This window comes from Trachurus trachurus (assembly GCF_905171665.1).
Source record: "Trachurus trachurus genome assembly, chromosome: 11".
Taxonomy (NCBI): domain Eukaryota; kingdom Metazoa; phylum Chordata; class Actinopteri; order Carangiformes; family Carangidae; genus Trachurus; species Trachurus trachurus.
The window spans coordinates 16,097,726-16,117,521 of NC_139904.1; the positions used below are offsets into that span (position 1 = coordinate 16,097,726).

The 19,796-nt window shown below is 40.4% G+C and overlaps 1 protein-coding gene across 1 annotated transcript; it reads left to right on the plus strand.

The window, feature by feature from the left end:
- Positions 1-12,511: 12,511 nt before the first annotated feature.
- On the plus strand, positions 12,512-18,539 carry LOC310993280 (transcriptional repressor scratch 1-like; the record flags this gene model as incomplete). The annotated part of the gene is made up of 2 exons (XM_083981596.1): positions 12,512-12,635; positions 17,743-18,539. 2 exons carry the CDS (start codon positions 12,512-12,514, stop codon positions 18,537-18,539), a joined length of 921 nt encoding a protein of 306 aa, XP_083837722.1.
- Between the last annotated feature and the right edge of the window lie 1,257 nt (positions 18,540-19,796).

Below are 19,796 nucleotides of genomic sequence, written 5' to 3' on the forward strand. Positions count from 1 at the left end.
TTTACGTCCACGATGTCCTGCTTTTACGTGTCTGTGAGAGAAAATACATTAACTACACACTACAACACAAGACCTTGCTGCACATTTATAGATATAATCACTTCATTATTTAGTGAGTGCAACACAATGAACAGGTGTTATAGGCAATCTAAATACAGTTGAAGTTAAAATACTACTTCAAGGGATTAGAAAGTCAGTAATTGGCCTTTGCTAATTTCCAGTCCATTGCAATGCAATGCACACACAACGTCGTGCTTCACAACAATGTCAGAGCAGCCCTTCTGAAAAACTAAGACAGCAACTTACATTTTTCAATGTAAACATGATGATGAATATCCACCAGCTTCAGTGATTTGTTACACACAAATGATGTTGTTTTACTCAACATGGTTTGGACATTAGGACATCTTCAAATTTGGAAGACTTCTCCTGTAAAAGACACTGTCCAACTCTTCCTGGAAGTGTGCTGTTGCAACAAATCTTCCAATCGAACAACCATATAGTTTATTTTTTCAACCTTATAGGTCAGCCATATAGGTTTTTCAACTGTCTGATACAACCCATACTGTAAGAGCATGTCCTGAAGTAGCACACCTACAGCGACACACATATTGGACCTTGTGTGTCATGGTTACCATAATAAACATAAACGTGATTGTGACAAATTGGTTTCCGAAACGCTGTAACTTAACACAGCTCTGATAACAACGGGGAGAAAAATCTGTAAACATGAAGAGTTGAGAATGAGATAAATTACAATCAGTAACAGTGAAGTTCACTTCCAACAATAAAAAAGGTAAATACTGAATTTAAATACATTTAATGGCTGTTGCTGAAAATATAAACAGCATGAAAAGGATATAAAGATGTGATGTAGCACTCAGTAGCACAAAGACAGGGAACGGAGTGACGGGAGGACAGGTTTTGATTTACATGTCCTGAAAATGGCAGACTCTTCTGTGGCTGTTTGGAGCCCATCAAATAAACTATCAGCCTGCTTTCATATCATCAGGTGAGGACTTAGATCAGATATTTTTTTTGTTGACAGTGCTTTGTGCTGAAAAAAGGATGTGCCAAATTACCATGTGATGTGAGGTATGGGAGCTGCTGATATGACCTGACCTGATTTTAGCATTTTGTCTGTGATCACAGTGCTCCCTGGAGGGATCAGAAAGACACATTTTTCTTTGTAAAAATCAGTGGTATTTGTGGGTTTTTTTTAATGCTCTGGGTTTCTTCATGCTGCTGGAATACAAATGATTCTCTGTCCAAACTGATAATAATGCAAGCTTGAAGACATTTGGTTTTTGAAGTGAGAAATAAAAAAAACAGTTTATAATGTCCAGACTTGTTATTTAGTTGGAGAGAAGCTCAGATGTGTGGAGGTAAGAGAGTATAAATGGCTCTCTGAAGCTCTCTGTAGCCGTCACACATGGTTCATACGCACTAGTTTGTTTAAACCATATTGAACCTTGAGGGCATTTGAGGTCATGGTGAACATTACTGTAAACTTCTGGGGAGTGAAATCAATACTCACAAGTGACAAAAGCAAGTGTACAGTACTGTATGTGGGTGTCTTTGACTGGATATGACTGTGTTTTGTTGGTGTCAGTTCATTAAGTTATGAAGTTCAGATATGGATTACGATGACTTTCATGATTTCAGATTAAAACCAGCTACAGAAAAAAATCTATGTGATCCTTTGTGGATTTTGAAAGAAATATTATTTTATTCTCTTACTGGTGATAGAAACTGAGAGTTTTACAACTTCTCTAATCCATAGTGTGGTCTGAACAAAAATGGATCATTTTACTGACACTGTGAGCATATCGAATCCTCACACATTCATACAAATAGCAATCAATCTAAAAAATCCAAGGTGGATAAAAAAATAAAATAAAATAAAGACAAAAAAACAAGAGAACAGAACAAAAGCCAGACGTGTGCCCAGAGTGTTTCATTAGGGAACGCTACGACTGCAAACATACTGTTGCTCGCACAAACACAACAACAGCTTAACAAGATAGCACAGGAGGTTTAACAAGCAAGTTACTTCCCTGCCTCTGGGGCTGATAAAAATGTTTGTTTCCATGGCAACAAAGCATTGTTATTTTACAATCCACTCTTAACTGTCACCCCTTCAACTTTTTCCTCCATCTCCTATTTCCTCTCTTCCTTCCATTGCAGCATCCCTCCCTCCCTTTTTTATTTTATCCCTGAGTGTTTATCCTTTTATCTTGACCTGCATCTCTGTTTCTCTCTTTTTTTCTCTCATCTCTCCATCCTCATCCTCTTTCTCTTCCTCCCTGCTTCACCATGTTTCTCTCTCTGCTTATTTTTTTTCTACCCATCTCTACTTCCTTCATTATAAAGCTAAGAGGATTTGGTGGTGGTGGTGGTGGTGGTGTGTGTGTGTGTATGTGTATGTGTGTGTGCTGTGTCCCTAGACCCAATTAACCCCCTGAATCTCTTCTCTCTGCTGAATTGTTGCACAAAATGAGAGACAATTTAAATGACTAGCTACGTGTGACGTTGTCATCTTTGCAAATGGAGAGTAAATTGTCCGAGATCACAGCAGGGCGATCACTGAACTGTCTTTTCCTCGCACGAAGGTCTGCACGTTGACGCAGCTACGACCTGAGCTCAAATAGATGTGGCTTCAAATTAGAGGATGGACTCCAGCAAATTAAAATTACGGGGCAAATATCACAGCACAGTTATGTCAATCAAACCTGTCTATGCTTTGCTTCTTACCTCTCTAATTTTAGATGATTTTCATCTAAGGCACTTTACAGAATAAGGTCAATACCTTAAACTATTATACAGAGAAACCCAACAATTCCCATAAGGAGCAAGCACTCAGCAACAGTAGAGAGAAAACCTTTCTTTGAACACACTGGTTATCATCGTGATAACAATTAAAGTGATACTTATAAGTGTAATAATGTCATTGATAATAACAGCAGCAATGATAGCAGCACTAATGATAAGAAGAAAACTAATAAAATTAGCAATGATCAGTGTTGAAGATGTTTTAATTTACTCACGCTAGGGAGGGTAAATGGGTTGGTGGTGCTCCTGCTGGTTGGATTCATTCCAATTAGAGAATAAACAAACATCTAATAGGAATCAGAAATATTATTTAAATGCATACATTTAACGAGAAGAGCTCCTGTTGATAATTCTACAGGAAATAAGCATTAAACCTCAGTAGAGCAAGAAATTGGTATCGCTACAGGAATACTGGTTTAATATTTAAATGAAATCACTTTCATTTTTAATGTTTTATACATATTATTTTTTACATGCATATTTTGTAATGGAAGGGTATTTTTCTTCTTCTTACTGAACACTGGATGCAACCACCAGAGGTTGAAATGAAACTTCCTGCAGGATTACTGTATTAAAGCAGATTTTGTGTTTGCATGCTACATTGTCACATACAGAGAATGTAAACACTTCCTGTTTTGCAAAACAGAAATGCTTTCCATAACAGCAGACTACAAAGTGCCAAAATGCATTTTAAAAAAGGGTAAGCCTGAACCAGTAGATTCAGCTGAACTGTGCCTTATTTTAAAGAAGTAGCTATACTTGATGTGCATGTTACACGGCCCCATGTCCTAAGACTTTCCCCCCTAATGCAGTCATTGCAAAAGAACAGCTACTGTATACTATACATGAAAAAAGATTTTGAACATCAGATAACATAAAAAATGGCCCAAAGCCCCAGGAACCCCCAGTGTTCATTTCAATTCATTCTATATATTATATGCAAGTTTCATTTCGCCTGCACCTGCAACATGGTGCTCCGTTGTCTTATGATGGCTCTTTATGTACTGAATCTTTCCATCACAATCACAAATTCATTGATGTGTGAGACTCAGTCATGTTCCTCTTGGCCTGCGTCTCATTTTGTGCTGTAACCTTCATAACTCAGTGCTCAAATACATATAAAAAAAAATATTTGTTTACAATTTAAAATATAAATACCGGTGCTTAAATACAACAGTATAAGGCATGGTTACCAGAAAGGAAGCAGTAAAAGCATTTCCTAACCTCACAAGCATGCACGCACACACACACACACACACGCACACACAGACACACACACACACACATAATTGAAGGTGTCTAGGGGCAATTGAAGGTATCAGGTGTGAGCCAGCCGCGAACACAGACTGGTTAATAAGCTGTCTGTGTTTGAATTAATGACTCATAAACTTGTCTATCTATCTATCTGCCTGTCTGTGTACATGTGTTGTCCTCATCTGGGCTTTGTAAAAATAGTTTTTACACGCAGGACAGAATAATAAACATTTACAGATGAATACAGTAAAGATAAAAATATACATCTCATCCAGTTTAAAATGCATTCACATACAATTTAGCCACATGAAAAAAAAACATTAAAAAACTAACTTTTCCACAGCAGCTCATTATCAGCATGTAACTTTTCTTCAACTTCAGCTAAACTGTTTGCGATAAGACTGGAAAAATTGTCTGTGCTTATATCATATTGGGACACGCATGTATCAGTTATATTCAGATCAGTGTGTAATGGCAAAGAGATAAAGTGAAACTACAGAAAGCAATGACACACAAAATCCAATAATCACAGTGATCCTGGATAGAACAAAGACCCAAATCATTAAAACATGAACAGATTGCTCACAAATGAATCCTTCCTGCTGTTAGAAAACGTAGTTTAGACTGATCTAATTTACCTCTGTTCATTCTTTACCCTGACAGAGAGATATGCTTTGCCTTCATTTATTGCCAAGTTTTAAAATCTTAACTGAAGGACGTAGGGGTTGTTTTTCACAGGCAGACGTATATACAAGCCTCAGAGGCCTTTTTTTTCTTTCTTCCAATGCCCATGTCTCATCCTATTCATATCAGCATCTATCCAAGGTCTTAAGGTTGCTCCTTTCCCAACAAGTTAAGGCTCTGCCTCTGTTTGAAATCATTGCTGCAGCTTTTTGTCCTTAAGGTGAAGATTACAGAGAGAGCACCAACAAGTTTGATCACTTTCAGGTTTCAAGCAGAGCTGGGGATTCATTATGACTAATGTGTTCCCAGTTTAATATCAGTCCTTGCACAATCAAAGCAGGGGCGCGTTTAGATTCAGATATGGATTGGAGTGGTGTTTCATTGTCATATGTGGCAAAATTGCAATATTATTGGTTCAGTTAAAACTCCAATTTCATGGCATTTTTAAGCAATATCATTAGATTAGCTGTTGGATGATGACATAGGGATGGATCCAACTTAGAGGAAGTTGAAATAATATCATTGTGCTTGCTGTATAACTGTTATATTTGCAATGTCAAGGTTACGTATATACCTTTATGCCACAAACAGTTCAAGTATCATCACTTGTCTGAAGTCTTTGGTATCAGGTGTTTCCACTGTGACAGACCTAATTATCTGTCAGGTTGACTAACGTCCATACAGTCAATCTGGTCCCATAAACCACAAGTATATATGTATATACAGTATAGTAGCACTTTAGTATTTTATACGAGTTTGTTGCTTTACTCAACATTTTCAAAGTTGAAAGCTTGTAAAATCTGGACTTTTAGTTGTGCAGTCAGAGATGGGAGCACAAATTGTGAGGTGCACTGAGAAACACTGTGGGGATCAGTGATATAACTATAACCCCACATTGCCCACTTGGGTATCAGCTGTTATATATCTACCTATTATAATGACACACATGTGCCTAGTTATTATGGACACACTCATCTATTATGCTGCTCTCTGTCCACTCATTTCCTATAATCATTTTGTTTTTGTTCCTATGATTCCAGGGAGTAGTTGCAAATACAAATACAAATACATGATAGTTATTAATTTTTTACGGCTCAAAATGTTGCCTGTGTGTCATCACCACGTCTCATACAGAGTGCTGTTTGATGGTTTCCTCTGGACAAGATCTGGTATCCCCTGTCCACAAGGTCAAGGGTCAGGGTCAAGCACAGGAGCAGCAGTTAATCACTTGAGACCTGAAAATCTTGCTCCAGGACGTCGTTATCATTCACATTTGAACTTTCACACCATCTCCTTGAAGTCTTTCGGTCACTTCAGTGAGTTACCACATCCCTGTCAAGTGAGTTCATGTCCAGATGAGGTGACATTGGTCTGGTCATCTCTCGTCCGTCTCTCAGTGTCCTGCCTGTAAACAGAAAATTACATAAAATAATTCTTGGGGTGCAGTAGTCGTCTTGAGGGTATCAGGTGCTTTGTGTGGCCCCATCCTAATGAGCCACATGTGACCAGTTAAAAAGGACCCATCTGATCTGCCCATTCGCCTCATTACCACCCAATACATATTAATGTCCAGGGTCACATCTTATACATACAACATACATATTCATAGCACACATGCAGGGTCATATATGTATCTTAATGACATGGACATGACGGGTTTACTGGTGATATTCTCTTCCTTTCTTCTCTGTTTTGTTTTATTATAACCAGCTGTGTGCTGGTCTCCTTAACCCTGGAGTATTGCATTTTGTTCTGCTCGCCTATGATGGTACACTGTGTTACACTGAATGGGACTGATCTGAATTAGAGCAGTGATTTTTTTGGTTTTCACTTGTGACCCCTTAAAGCAGAGCATATGTACATGAGAGCAGTTTAACAAAAGAGTATTTTTTTTCCTCCATGATGGATTTACTTCAAGTTCAAGTTTTGTTTTGTTTTTTTAATCCTGTAAGAGAGATAGTGGGGTTCAAAAGTCTGAGACCACTTGGTATCAAATATTACATAAGTGAGAGAGAAAACACACCAAAACCTTTTTTCTTTCTTGTTGCATTAATAATCATGTGACAAATCAAAGTTCCTCAAAGTTCAGCTCATGTACAGTAGTGTTATGTTTCCATTGGGATAGTGATTCATTTATGTTAATTTAAGAACAAACATGTATAACCATCACGTAAACAGAGATGGTTAAAAAGATATTCAAATGGATTTAAGTGACTAGTGTCAAGATTTACAACTTCCTGTTCCTTATCACATGACCTTGTTTGTTTTAAACCATGGCCATAATGTGTCTCTGACCCCAAGTTGTTTACGTGCCCAAACCAAACCAAACCAAACCAGTGTTGGGGGTGTGTAATCACAAAATCCTTATAGCTAATTTTGGAGAGCACTGACAAACAACACATTTTGCCGTCAAGTTTGGAGAGCTTCAAATATATGTTACATTACATTTTTCTTTTTCTATTTCTATTGGCTCAATGACAACCCACCATTAGCATAATACCAGAATTAAGAGTCTCACTCTCAGGTTTTATAAGAAAAAGAAAAGCAGCTACATCACTAAAATTAAAGAGCTAAGGTGTTTTTCTCAAATGGTTGTACCATAGACTAATGTAAGATATTTATGTTGGTTTAAATCAATGTCAGGATCATCTGTCATTACCTTTATCAACCCAGTGATGACACTTATGTGATTCTGAACGGACTTCCTTCTTTATCCTTTACATTGAAACCCCATCTGACCTTCCTTTTGTCCTCTGTTAGTATTTTGCCCCCTGTATTTTCCTCAGTTTTTCTCCCTCTCTTTGTTTTTCTGTCTGTCTTTTGCCCTCCTTCTGTTTTCTCTCCTCCTCCCTTCCTCCTCTGTATCTCTCTCTGTCAGTTTTTGTTTACAAACCCTTTCATCTGGATATTACTTTATATGTAAAACCCTTCTATTTGAATGGAGTTTTATTTAAAACCCTGTCATTTAAATGGCTCTTTAAAAGACAGAGGAATGAAAAGTCAACAAGGACCCCTTTTTTCCTGACAGGACTCACGCACAAACACACACACACACACACATGCTCACACACCGCCTGGCTGTCTACATGCATCCAAGTCTATTATTATGCTAATGAGTCTCTAGTCTCCACATGTCCCCGCACAGCCTACACACACACACACACACACACACACACACACAGATACATTTCGCTGAGCTCAGCAGTATAGCTGCACTCGCAGGCTAGCAGGAAGAATAACAAGGAGTGGACAATTTCACCATCATTGAAATAGTCCTGATAGAAATGGTATTACCTGGTGTGTCATCGATCGGCACAGAGAGACACTGAGAGAATCACAGTCGACCCCCGCCAACAAAAATCTTTCTATAGCTGTTGCTCTCTCTGCATTTGTCTCTGCCTCTGCAGCCAAGAAACTAAACATACCATAAAATAAGATGAGCAGGTTTTAATTTGAGTCTCTGCGTATGTAGTTGACACCACAGACTGCAGAAAAAGATAAATGTCAAGACAGTGAAATGAAATGAAATCATCTTTTTCTTCTATGAATCATTTGTAAACTTAACACAGCAAATCTTTTTTTTTTTGACTAATTTTACAGAAATGCATGTGAAACCTTACATCTTAAAGTACAAACAGATGATTCCTGACCATTAGGGGGCAGTAATGATCCTAAACAATGTCACAAAACAGATAATCTTATCACATCATGGCTTAAGCCAGTACATAGAGAATTTGTATATCAGTATAACATCTTTGTACCTTGCACAATAAACTTGGATACATTCATCATAAGTGTAAAAACTACATAAAAATAAAAGTTTTTCAGACCCTGATTTTGACTTCAGCCACTTGTTTATCACTCTGCTTTCTGCCTCCAAATTAAATAAGAAAATATGTCCTTTGCCCAGACCCTCAGGAAAGACACATGAGTTTTCCATTCTGACCCTTTGATCAGCAGGACAACACAATTTGTCTGTTTAACGGTTGAGTAGTGAAAAAATAGATCCTTTTCACTGACACTAGTTATTAAAGATTTGAGTTGAGTATATCTTCCTGGCACAAAACTGACTTTTAAGGTTAGGAAAACTATGTTTTCATGACGGCCGACCGATTAATCGTATTTTCATTGATATCGCGATATAAACATGCGTGATAAATCGCAAAAGGTTGCCTAAAATGTGTGTGAATGTATAGAGAAGTAAGGAGAGGAGGCTGGAGAGGTTTAAATTAACATTGTGTTTAATTGATTGATTATTCATGTGCAATTTGTTCAATAAAAGTATGCTCAAAATATTGTAATAATATGCTTTTTCTATAATTATGTTCAGTGTTTCAGGGCACCTATAACCAAGGTACCCAGAAAGACACAGGAACTGTATGGTTAATATGCACTCTGCTTATTAATCGAAAGTCATATCGTCATCATTGAACAGTGTCATTGCACATTTTACTCATATCCTGCAGGCCTAGTTATAGTGGTCACAATAACAAATATGTTACTTATTTGAACTGACTGACTGGCAGGATGAGGAGATGAGGAGCAGTTTCCCATCTGCTGTCTGATCTTTCCTTGATCCATCCACCTCAGACTTTCTATAGGGACTTTGCCTCCTGTGCTTCTGTCATTATCAGAGTGTTTTTTGCTGGAAATGCTACAAACTGCCTCAACAAGACATGGCCATACAGAACACAGTTAATGTGTGGGCCGGAAGTTAAAAGAACCAAAAAGGAGCTGAGAGCTGCATAAGGATGAAATCTCAGTGGGTTCAACACTACAAACGATTCCTTTACAAGGCAAAAACAGGGGTTGAAATAGGGCAGGTTTAACTCCAAATCAAAGTTTGACAATTCTCTTTACTTTCTGGAGTATTTTCTGAGCCCTTGACAACATGTTCAGATGCACACTGTTAGGCCCTGTATCTAAAATTATACAGTCCATCTGAGACTGAAGGAGAAACCCCTTCCATACAGTGCACCAACACATAAATAAAGCAGGAATTTTAAGTGACAACAACCAACGAAGCAGACAGACTGATGAGTTTAAAAGCAATGCTCTGCAATGCACTTTGCTACACATGCACAACATGAGTTTTAAAAAGCACGTCCTCACACAGACACACTCTCTGTCTCTCCCAAACATTTATCAATGAACTATAAAAAATAGGTTAACTCCAAGGACCTCACTGAATAGATCTTACATAAATGCACACGTCACTGAATTACATCACACACCATCATCCTGCCCGCCCGTATGTCTATGAATGGGGGTAGGGCTTTGCATAAGTGTGTGTGTGTGTGTGTGTGTGTGTGTGTGTGTGTGTGTGTGTGTGTGTGTGTGTGTGTGTGTGTAGTGGCTGGAGGGAGAAGTCTGTTTGTATGAGTGTGTAAACATGAAAACAGTGCATCATCACTCCGCACCATGTTCCTTTCCTCTGACAGATGAACACACCAACAAACACTGTGTAGCAAAGTCCTGACATTGTCTCTCTGTCTGTTGCTCTGGCTCTGTGAGAGACCATTCAGCAAAAACACCTTCACCTCACTTACATTAACTGAACTCATTGGCTAATGCTGTGTATGGATTCACACACAGAGGATGTGATTGGCCCGGGAGCAGCACTGATTTGCATACAGGAAACTCAATTGGTCAATTGCAGTGTGAAAGCATTGACCTGTGTTCAGTGCCACAAGAAGTTGGTTTTCAGTGGTTGGTTTGATGGTTCACAGTCCCCCTGAAAGGCCTGAAACGTCAGGTGGGATGGTGGAGGATTTTCCTCCTATAAAGCAACAGTTATAGTGCTGTATCTTTATCATGCAAACCGACTGTTCTGCACTTTTCTGTTTAATGAATCTGTCATGTGGTCAAGAACATTAACTGGGAATAACTGTCAGTCTTTAGAGCTCTTCTGCTATTGTGAATGTGGGTTGTAAAAGGTGGGAAGTTTTGTCTTGAAAAATGTTGCATGTTTACATCAATATTTTTTTTCATAGTTTAATTTACTAAGTTTAAATCAATTAACATGTTCTACTATCCACGCAACATTGTGGGTGTGGACTAACACTCATCATGTTTTTATTGCCCTATGTCAATCAAATCTGAAAATTACTTTAACACAAGAGGTAAATGAAAGAAATGTGTAGACTTTCCTTTGTTTTGATGGAAACAATGAGTATCTCAACAAATGAAATGAAGCTTAAATGCAAACCAACCAATCAAAAAAAGACTCGTAAACTAAAGCCAATAAAGTAAGCTTATTCTACCTTTTCATTTCACGTTCACAAAAATCAAAAATCAGCGTGAGCGAGCACTTAAAACCATTGCATTAAATCCCTCCCAGGCCATCGCCGCGCGCCGCTGCTGGTCCCACAAGACGAGATGCTCTTTTTTTTTTCTTCTGACGAATAAAATTAAGCACTTTCATCTCTCTCTCTCTCTCTCTCTCTCTCTCTCTCTCTCTCTCTCTCTCTCTCTCTCTCTCTCTCTCTCTCGGCCTATAAAGCTGCAACAGCTGATCTCGTGCATCAGAGAGAGCCGCAGCTCTGCACGCGCCGAAGAGAGGAGAGAGTGAAAGAGAGGGAGAGAGAGAGATGAGCTGCTCCGGTCTTCCAACTGCAGTTTTTTACAAAAACCTCCAGAGCAATATTTATAAGGAACTGTGATGGCGTTTCTCCTGAGTTTGCGTCTTTTAAGAAACTGAAGTCTGGCGCTGAACGTGTCGAGACATCTTCCTGGACCTGGTCTTTTTTCTTTCTTTCTTTTGAACCCCTTTAACCTTCGTCTCTCTTTGACCGTTCGCTGACCGCGACCAACTCGTCTCGTCTTTCTTTTGGGTTTGAAGGCATCGCTACACACCCGGTGAGCTGAGTTGACTCCTCGCCTGCATGGGAATTTCCACCCGAGTGTGTGTCGCTCCGACTTGAGCCAAAATACGAAACGGTGGAAACGATAAAGTGTTTGTTTTCCCCTCTTCCTTCCTCTCTTTCCCCCCTGGTGCTGAACGGAACAGCGGCAGGTTGGTGTTTGTTGGGGCAGGCTGAGCAGCAGAAAGCGGAGAGAGTCTGGCGACGAGGGGAGCTGTCCGGTGCTGAACCCGCGAGCCAGGACAGGGAAGCGCGAGGAGCTGTTTGCTGGGAGCTCTCCGCGTGCTGAACACCAACAACGAGAAACCAAACGCTTTTCTTTTGAGAACAAAAAACAAAAACGGGAATATCACGAACAAACAAATACACAACATTTTTTTTCCGTCACTGGATTTTCCATCTTCAGTGTTGCCGGGACAATAGCCAACCAGGAACTGGTTAATTCTACTTTTTCTGATTTATTTTCGACCTTTCAGAGCTCCACAGGTTTTGGGAATGAAAACTGACCTTTTTATTTATTTTTTTTATTCTACCAACAGTCACCCGCAAACAGCGTGTATTTGATTGATATCAAAAGTAAACATTAGGCATGCTGAAAAAACACACGAAGGCACATGAGGAGCGTTTGATTAGTGTGATCTTTAAAAGCCATGTTTTCTCTGCACTTTGGAGGCTGTCTGGTGGAAGGAAGCAAACGCACCTGAAGTAGCTGAAACAAGGCAGCACGTTAGAGTTCAGTCAGGCCATTGAGTGTTGAACAGGCTCTGGTCAAGTTTAAAGTGGGTTAGTATCAGAGAAGGAAGCGTGTGTGTGTGTGTGTGTGTGCGTGTGTGTGTGTGTGTGTGTTTACTGAGTGTAGGAGCAACTATTGTCCCATCATGCCTCGCTCTTTCTTGGTGAAGAAAGTCAAATTGGACGATTTTTCGGCTGCAGACCTCGAGAGCTCGTACGGTCACAGCCGAAGAGAGGAGCTCAGTCTGCGGTTTCACCATCATGACAAAGGTTAGTCCCCCCCCCCCCCCCCCCCCAATCTACACCCACACACAATGTCTGCCATACTTCATCATCTTTTATTTTTCATCCCCAGATTTAAAGCATTAGTCATGACTCTTTCAGAGGGAGGAGGAAAAAGGAATTACAGGGTCAAACTCCGGTCTCAACCCAAAAATATACCAACTGCAAGCTGTGAAATTCTTATTACTGATTTTTTTGTATTTCATGCAAATATGAAACATGAAACAGCCACAGATTTCACGCGGAGAAACAGACCAGGAGTGAGAAAATAGAAGTATAAGTAATATAATCTGATGAGTGTGTGATACATGATGACCCTTTCCACAGCCAGGTCAAAGGTCAGGGCAGAGGACACGGGTCTTTCTGAAAAAGACCCCTCATCAGGGGGAATTTTTGATGACTCAGTGGTAAAAAAAACAAAAAAAAAACTGAATCTACAAATGAGCAGCATATAAATCACCATTAGTCTTTCAATTAAAGCAGAAAGTGACTAGATATTCAACTCTAGGATAATTGCTGAATGAACAAGTTGAGTAGGAAAAAAGATATTTTCTCCTCAGGGGAAGGAGGAAGACGGTTGATGAGCAACAGGGAGCCAGAGAGCTAGGATGATTGCAGAAAACAACATTAAATAATTATGCTGATATGGCACCAGGACACATACAGTGGGATTCTCCGTTGATCTATCGCCCAGTATTTTATTCAAATCAGGTTGTTTCCAGCAGCTGCAAGTCTCTCGTGAAGAGTTTGACAATATTGGCCTGCTGCGGCGACTGTAAATGGTTCCCACGCACCATATAATCCTGGATGCACAGGCAAAATACAATAGTCAGTAAGAATGGACAGTATTGGGTCAAACGTTCAGTGTGAAGAATTCAAGCATTGATGAAATTCTCGCCTCCAGTTTCCGAACACAGGGGGATGGTCTCATATTTACTATTGAAGGCTTCTGGCTTTTTATTTTTTGTTCTGCTGGTGTTAGGTTAGAAACCAAAGTGAACACCACAGCAATGGGGGCTTACTTACTTACTACTAAATGTTGAATCAGCATTTCTTTTAAAATACAACAAAAAAAAACCTCTAAAATGAAAGTGTAGTCTAGCAGTGTGCAGTTTTATGAACCCTTTTAGCCTAATTTAGCTTAATGTTTTGGTTGTATGGCACATTTACAGATTCTTCTGAAATGTTTCCAGAAGCAAACCTCACTAAATGAGGAGTCAGTATTCAAAGTTTTTTAGTGTAGCTACTGTACAGTAAAAATGGCATCTCATTATGTTGTTCCTTCTCTGTGGGATGGATATGTAAATATACTGTAGGCTGCTAACCTGTTAGCCATGCTATAATATATGATGTGTGTAGGGTTATGGGACTATATCGGCTTGTTCCTGTCCTCTAGTGGCCCCAGAAATTGATGTATGCAGCTTTAAAGAGCTGAAGGAAAAACTGTGGCTGTCAGTGGTGCGCAGTGAGAGGTGTGTTACAGTGTTAGTGCAGCCTGGTGGTTTTCACATTGTAGCAAGGTCAAATGTGAGAGGAAGAGATCCCAGGTGTTCTGATGACAGAGTGAACAGAGGAACATGCAGCACAGCAGCAGCAGTGCAGCAAGAGCAGCAGCAGCAAGAGCAGCAGCAGCAGCAGCAGTGCAGCAAGCATGTAAAGACTCAGACTGCTATCCCTTGTTATAAATATAACAAGAGTTTGACTGAAGCTGCTGCAGCTTGTTGCTCGCACACACACAAATGTACGTGAACATACACACTGCTGTGTTTCTGTCAACTCGGCACATTTCCCAGGCAGCTCGCACAGCTGAGTGCACAGCATTACACATACACACATACACACATACACACATACACACATACACACATACACACATACACACATACACAGAGGAAGCAGTCAGTGACCTACAAGTGTCCAAAGCACACAAGTGTGTGTCAGTTACTGCTGGTTTGGATCAAAAATTAAATTGTAGCTTGCAGCTTTTCTCTTTCCCTCTGTATCTGTCTCTCATTTTCTCTGTTTTTCTGTCTGTTTCTTATTCTCTGCATTTCAAAGACACATAAAAAGAAGGATGGCTCTGGTTTGGCAGAGTATTTTAATCTTTAATAAGCATTTAGAACAGCGATCGGCTCTAATGCTGTTAAAGTACTTTGAAATGAGAGAGAGAGTTGACACAGCGAGACGGAGACGGAGACAGTTGGCGGGAGACGTAGACAAACAGAGACAGTACACAGATGCTGAGACGCGCAGCAATTACAGTTCACAACACAGTGTTTTCAAAGGGGGATTGCAGGGAACGGTCATGTTTAATTGACAGTGATCATAAAAAGGAAGTCTGTGAGAGAAAGCGGCGATACGCACACTATTATTGCACTTTGACATTTCGTATCCTAAAACAAGGGATGGAGTCGGTTTATATTTCTGTGTTACTGCATCTTGGTCACATGCACAACTCAGCCTGTTTCTTAGCATCTTCAGAGCAGAGTAAACAAACACATCCACTGAAAAGGTGAAAGGATGCTGACTAAAGGGAGTGCATACAGTTGTTTAAAGCAGACTAAGTCAAGAGCATAGTGCTTTAGTGGGGAGACATAAGATCAGCTAGAGACTACCAGCACAAGAAGGTGAGCTTATCCTTTATTCCTGCATAACTACCAGGCCACAATTATGCACAAGAAAACCAGGGCACATTACAGTAATATGTAATGAGGATACCCATGTGTCCAAAGGATGTGCCTCTTTCCAATTTAACATTATACTCTTGCACTACTCAAACTGCATTGACATCAAATACTATGTCTAACATGTTTAATTTTCTACAAAATATAAGTTAGATATTAAGATGCCTGTCCTTTGTTGATACGTATTTCCACATCTATGTGCAGTATAGTTTCAGGACAGAAGTGGATGAGAATGAGAAACAGCAACATGTGCCAGGTTTTGTTTCCCCCTTTAAATGTCTATAATGGCACAGCTGGGAAACATCTGGGAAAGTAAAATCCATGACGTCAGTCCCCTCAAAGAGACTATAGTGACTGTTCCACTGAAGTTGTTCAGTGTCCGCCACTTACGAGTCCATAGGTCAGCATGACGAGCCAGACTGGAAGCTCGGTCATCTCTCTGGAGTTCACTCATGCTCCATAAAACACGCTCCACTCAGGCACATGTACAAACAAACATAGTGCTTATTTTCCAGAGTGCAATGATTGAATATTCATGATTCATGATTTTCTCTCTGTCTCTCCACCTTTTTTTTTTTTTTTACAACCTCCTTGATCTGACCTCACCCCTCCATTTTCTGTCTTCAACTACAGCTACATGTTGATTTACATCAAACCGTCAAATTATCACAAGAGCTGTAAACAGCTCTGCCAAACCACCCAACCACAACCACCAAATTGGTCTTTCTTTCTTTCTTTCTTTCTTTCTTTCTTTCTTTCTTTGCTGTCTATGTCTCACCTCGCCGTCCCTCTCCTTTCTTTCCCCCTCCATCTCTGTCTCTTGCTTTCATCATGTTATCGACCAACTTCTGAGCTTTTCTCAGAACTGCATCATGAAATTATATTACCAGCAATAGTATCTCCTCTGCAGCCGTTGTCTAAATGCTCACAGAGTGCTAATTGAAATGGAGAGCTATTGATCGCCATAGATCTACAGGAGTCATGGCTGTGGGGTATTAGCTACCAGTCTCTCCTTGTCTCTGTTAGACTCCAGCCTGTTGAGAGCAGAACCCAATAATAGAAATAATGAAGGAGCTGACATCGTAACGTGGTAACAAATCACATTTGTCAGGAGCTGTGCACGGATATGCAAATTGCTCAGGAATTTGTGAGTCTCAGGCAAATAAACCTACTGTTCAGCTCAAGAGTGAGAGGGAAAGGTTACACAGTTAAATTTAATTGTGTCAGGGTGCCCTTGAGCAAAGCACTGGACTCCAGCTGCTCTAATAGAGATGCTCTACAACAGGTGCAGCTTTGACAGCTTCGAGGTGTGACTGTGTGCCGTTGTAGACCTGTCAGGAAAGGTGGTGCTGATGAGGAGAAAGAGTGCTCACTGAACCCCTCCATGAAGAATAAAGATTTCCCACTCAGGGAAAACTGTCTCCTCCTTGCTGGCAAAGACATAAAAGCACTTTACTACCACTATAAATACCACAAACTCCTTCTCCTTCTTTATATTGCCTCCAAAAATGGTTGTGCCTGTGACACAGCTCTCAGTGTGAGCGTGTTTCTCAGGAACAGACTTGTGTCTCATATGAATGCATGTGTTAATGGGAAGGCAGACGTCGGTCTTAAAGCATAATGTACATGTTGTTAATGTCTTGTTAATGTGATCCTCAGACACCAGGCTGTAATCAGTAATATTATCTGGAGACAATATGCGAAGCAGCGCTATTAATAATGAATGAACTTGGGTGAATGAGTTTGATTTGTGGCCTGTGTTTTTACAATTATATGAACGATTCATCATATAAAAGAATTGTATTGGTAGCAGTGGATGATATGGAGCCCCTGGGGTCACGAGGACAACAGTAACATGTAGCCCTCGGGTAAACTGCCTTGTTTTTAATGATTTAGTGCATGCCATTGTTTTTGCATAATTATGTAATCACGTTTATTGTGGTTTGATTCATTTATTATTCCTGATACTGTCATGATGCAACGTATGGGTTGAAAGATCTTTGCAGTAAACACAACGCATTTGTAGAATCAACACAATTATCACAAGTTATAACATAACAAATTATAGCATCTTATATTATAAGCCTCATGTTTTAGAAAGACAGCAAATAGTTTGTTTGACCAGGCACTATGACCTCAGTGATGCACATTGCTTTAAACTCAAAAACCTAAGCTTGAAATAATAATAATAGTGATACAGTTGGAAAAAGAGCAGATCTAAGTACTCTCAAGTGTCAAAGGAAGGAAAGAATGATTCCTCTCAAGGAGTGGATTTCCCTTTCAGGATTCTGTTGCACCTTTCTAGTACTCATGTAGCATCTCTGTAAAGATTTTCAAACCGATCAGTTTCTTATTTCCAATCAATTCTCCTGCCAAGGCCCAATGATTAACCTCTTCCTCTGTCCCTTCAGGCTACGTCAGTGATTATCTGAGTCCAAATCCCTACGATGACGTGGTTGGAAGTGACTCATCTGTCATCTCTAAAGTACCCTCCCCAAGCCATTCGTCAATCATCTATGGCCACATCAATGATACCTACACTGGTATCCATGGTGACATCCATGGTGACATCAATGGCGATTCGGACCAGCCGGACAGCCCGCGGTCCGAGGTCTCGTCGTCGGCCGGCGGATACATCAATGGGGACACGGCCGTGAGTGAGGGCTACACAGTGGACGCGTTTTTCATCATGGACGGACGGTCGCGGAGGAAAGCCGCCGCTGCTGCTGCGAGCCCCAGAGGAGCCACCCAGAGGCACACCTGCAGCGAGTGCGGCAAAACCTACGCCACCTCCTCCAACCTGAGCCGGCACAAGCAGACGCACAGGAGCATAGACAGCAAGATGGCCAAGAAGTGCCCCACGTGTGGGAAAGTGTACGTCTCCATGCCTGCCATGGCCATGCACCTGCTGACCCACGACCTCAAGCACAAGTGCGACGTGTGCAGCAAAGCGTTCAGCCGGCCGTGGCTGCTGCAGGGCCACATGCGCTCGCACACGGGCGAGAAACCATTCGGATGTGCCCACTGTGGGAAAGCATTCGCTGACCGGTCAAACCTACGAGCTCACATGCAGACGCACTCGGCCTTCAAACACTACAAGTGTAAACGCTGTAACAAAACGTTTGCACTCAAGAGTTACCTGAACAAACACTACGAGTCTGCATGTTTCAAGGGAGCTTTCTCTCCTATGAGCTCAGTGGATGAATGATGGACTCTGGGGTTTATTCTATTTATCTAGATCAGATCCTCCTGGAACTCACTCCCTGCTCTTCCTGCTCTCCCCCAACAACATGACCTGTACTGTATGCTTAAGCGCTACAAGGGAGGAGTGTTTTTTTTTTTCTCTGCAAGGATCATGAGGCAAATGATAAAAATAGATTGACGACAGGTCCGTTTTTATCAAGACCCTTCCATTCCTTCCTTTGTCTCCTATTTCCTTATCTGGAGTGAAAACTTTTCGATGCCTGTTTTAGATTGCCACCTGCTTCGATAATTTACGTCCCCTTCGCAGGCTGTTTTGAGTATCTGTGAAGATAAATAAAGCACAGCACATCTAGCTCATCATTTTTGAAGATACCTAGATCTATTTATGTCCATATCTATCCTTGTCCTTCTTTTTTTTTTTCCCCAACCCACAACGAAACAACACTGAAGCACAATTCTTCCTCTATGTCTCTCTTCCTCTTTGTGTGACAGGCATATCACAGGAGGTTTGAAGCATGAATCACATCTTTCATTTTCTTGCAAAGAGATTCAATGAACTTATATTTTATGCTTTTTTTAAGAAAAGAAAAAAGAAAAACAAACGTTCAAAATCTCAGGATACATCTAGTATCCTGCTTTTAGTGAAACTGACCTTGGACTGAACCGACAAGGGGATAAAGCATCAAAACAAAGAAAGCACATCGTAATTGTTCTCTGCAAGTAAGCAAAAATACATAATGTTTTTCCATTTACACTAGTGACATCCTACTGTACACAACTACACTGAATTGCGAAGAAAATATATTGTGCAAACCTGCCAGAACATAGTAGAAATGGCAAAGTACACCAGTGTAGTGGGGGAAAAAAGTTTTTTCTATTTGTCTTTTTGTGATTTTCTTTTAAACCAATGTCATATTTGAGCACAGACACCACTTAAAACACTTAATTTTGTCATTTGTGCTTTACTTGACGGCGTTTAACAGTGTAAAAGCGAGAGGGACTTAGGGAGGCAAGCTGGACTTCCAGTTAGGGATCAGATGGCTGAAAACTCCCACTGAGCCACCAGGGTGAAAACAGTGTTTTCCTACAAACTAAATCTTCCGCTATCTATTTTTACTTGTCAATGTCAGGCGAGGACGCAGACATTAAAAATGATTTTCTTCAAAAGGTCAAACCTTTCTCAGTTGCTGTAAAATAGTGTTTTTGTTGCCAGTGGACCACACAGTATTCAGCTTTGAGGTTTACATGTTTTTTTATGTGT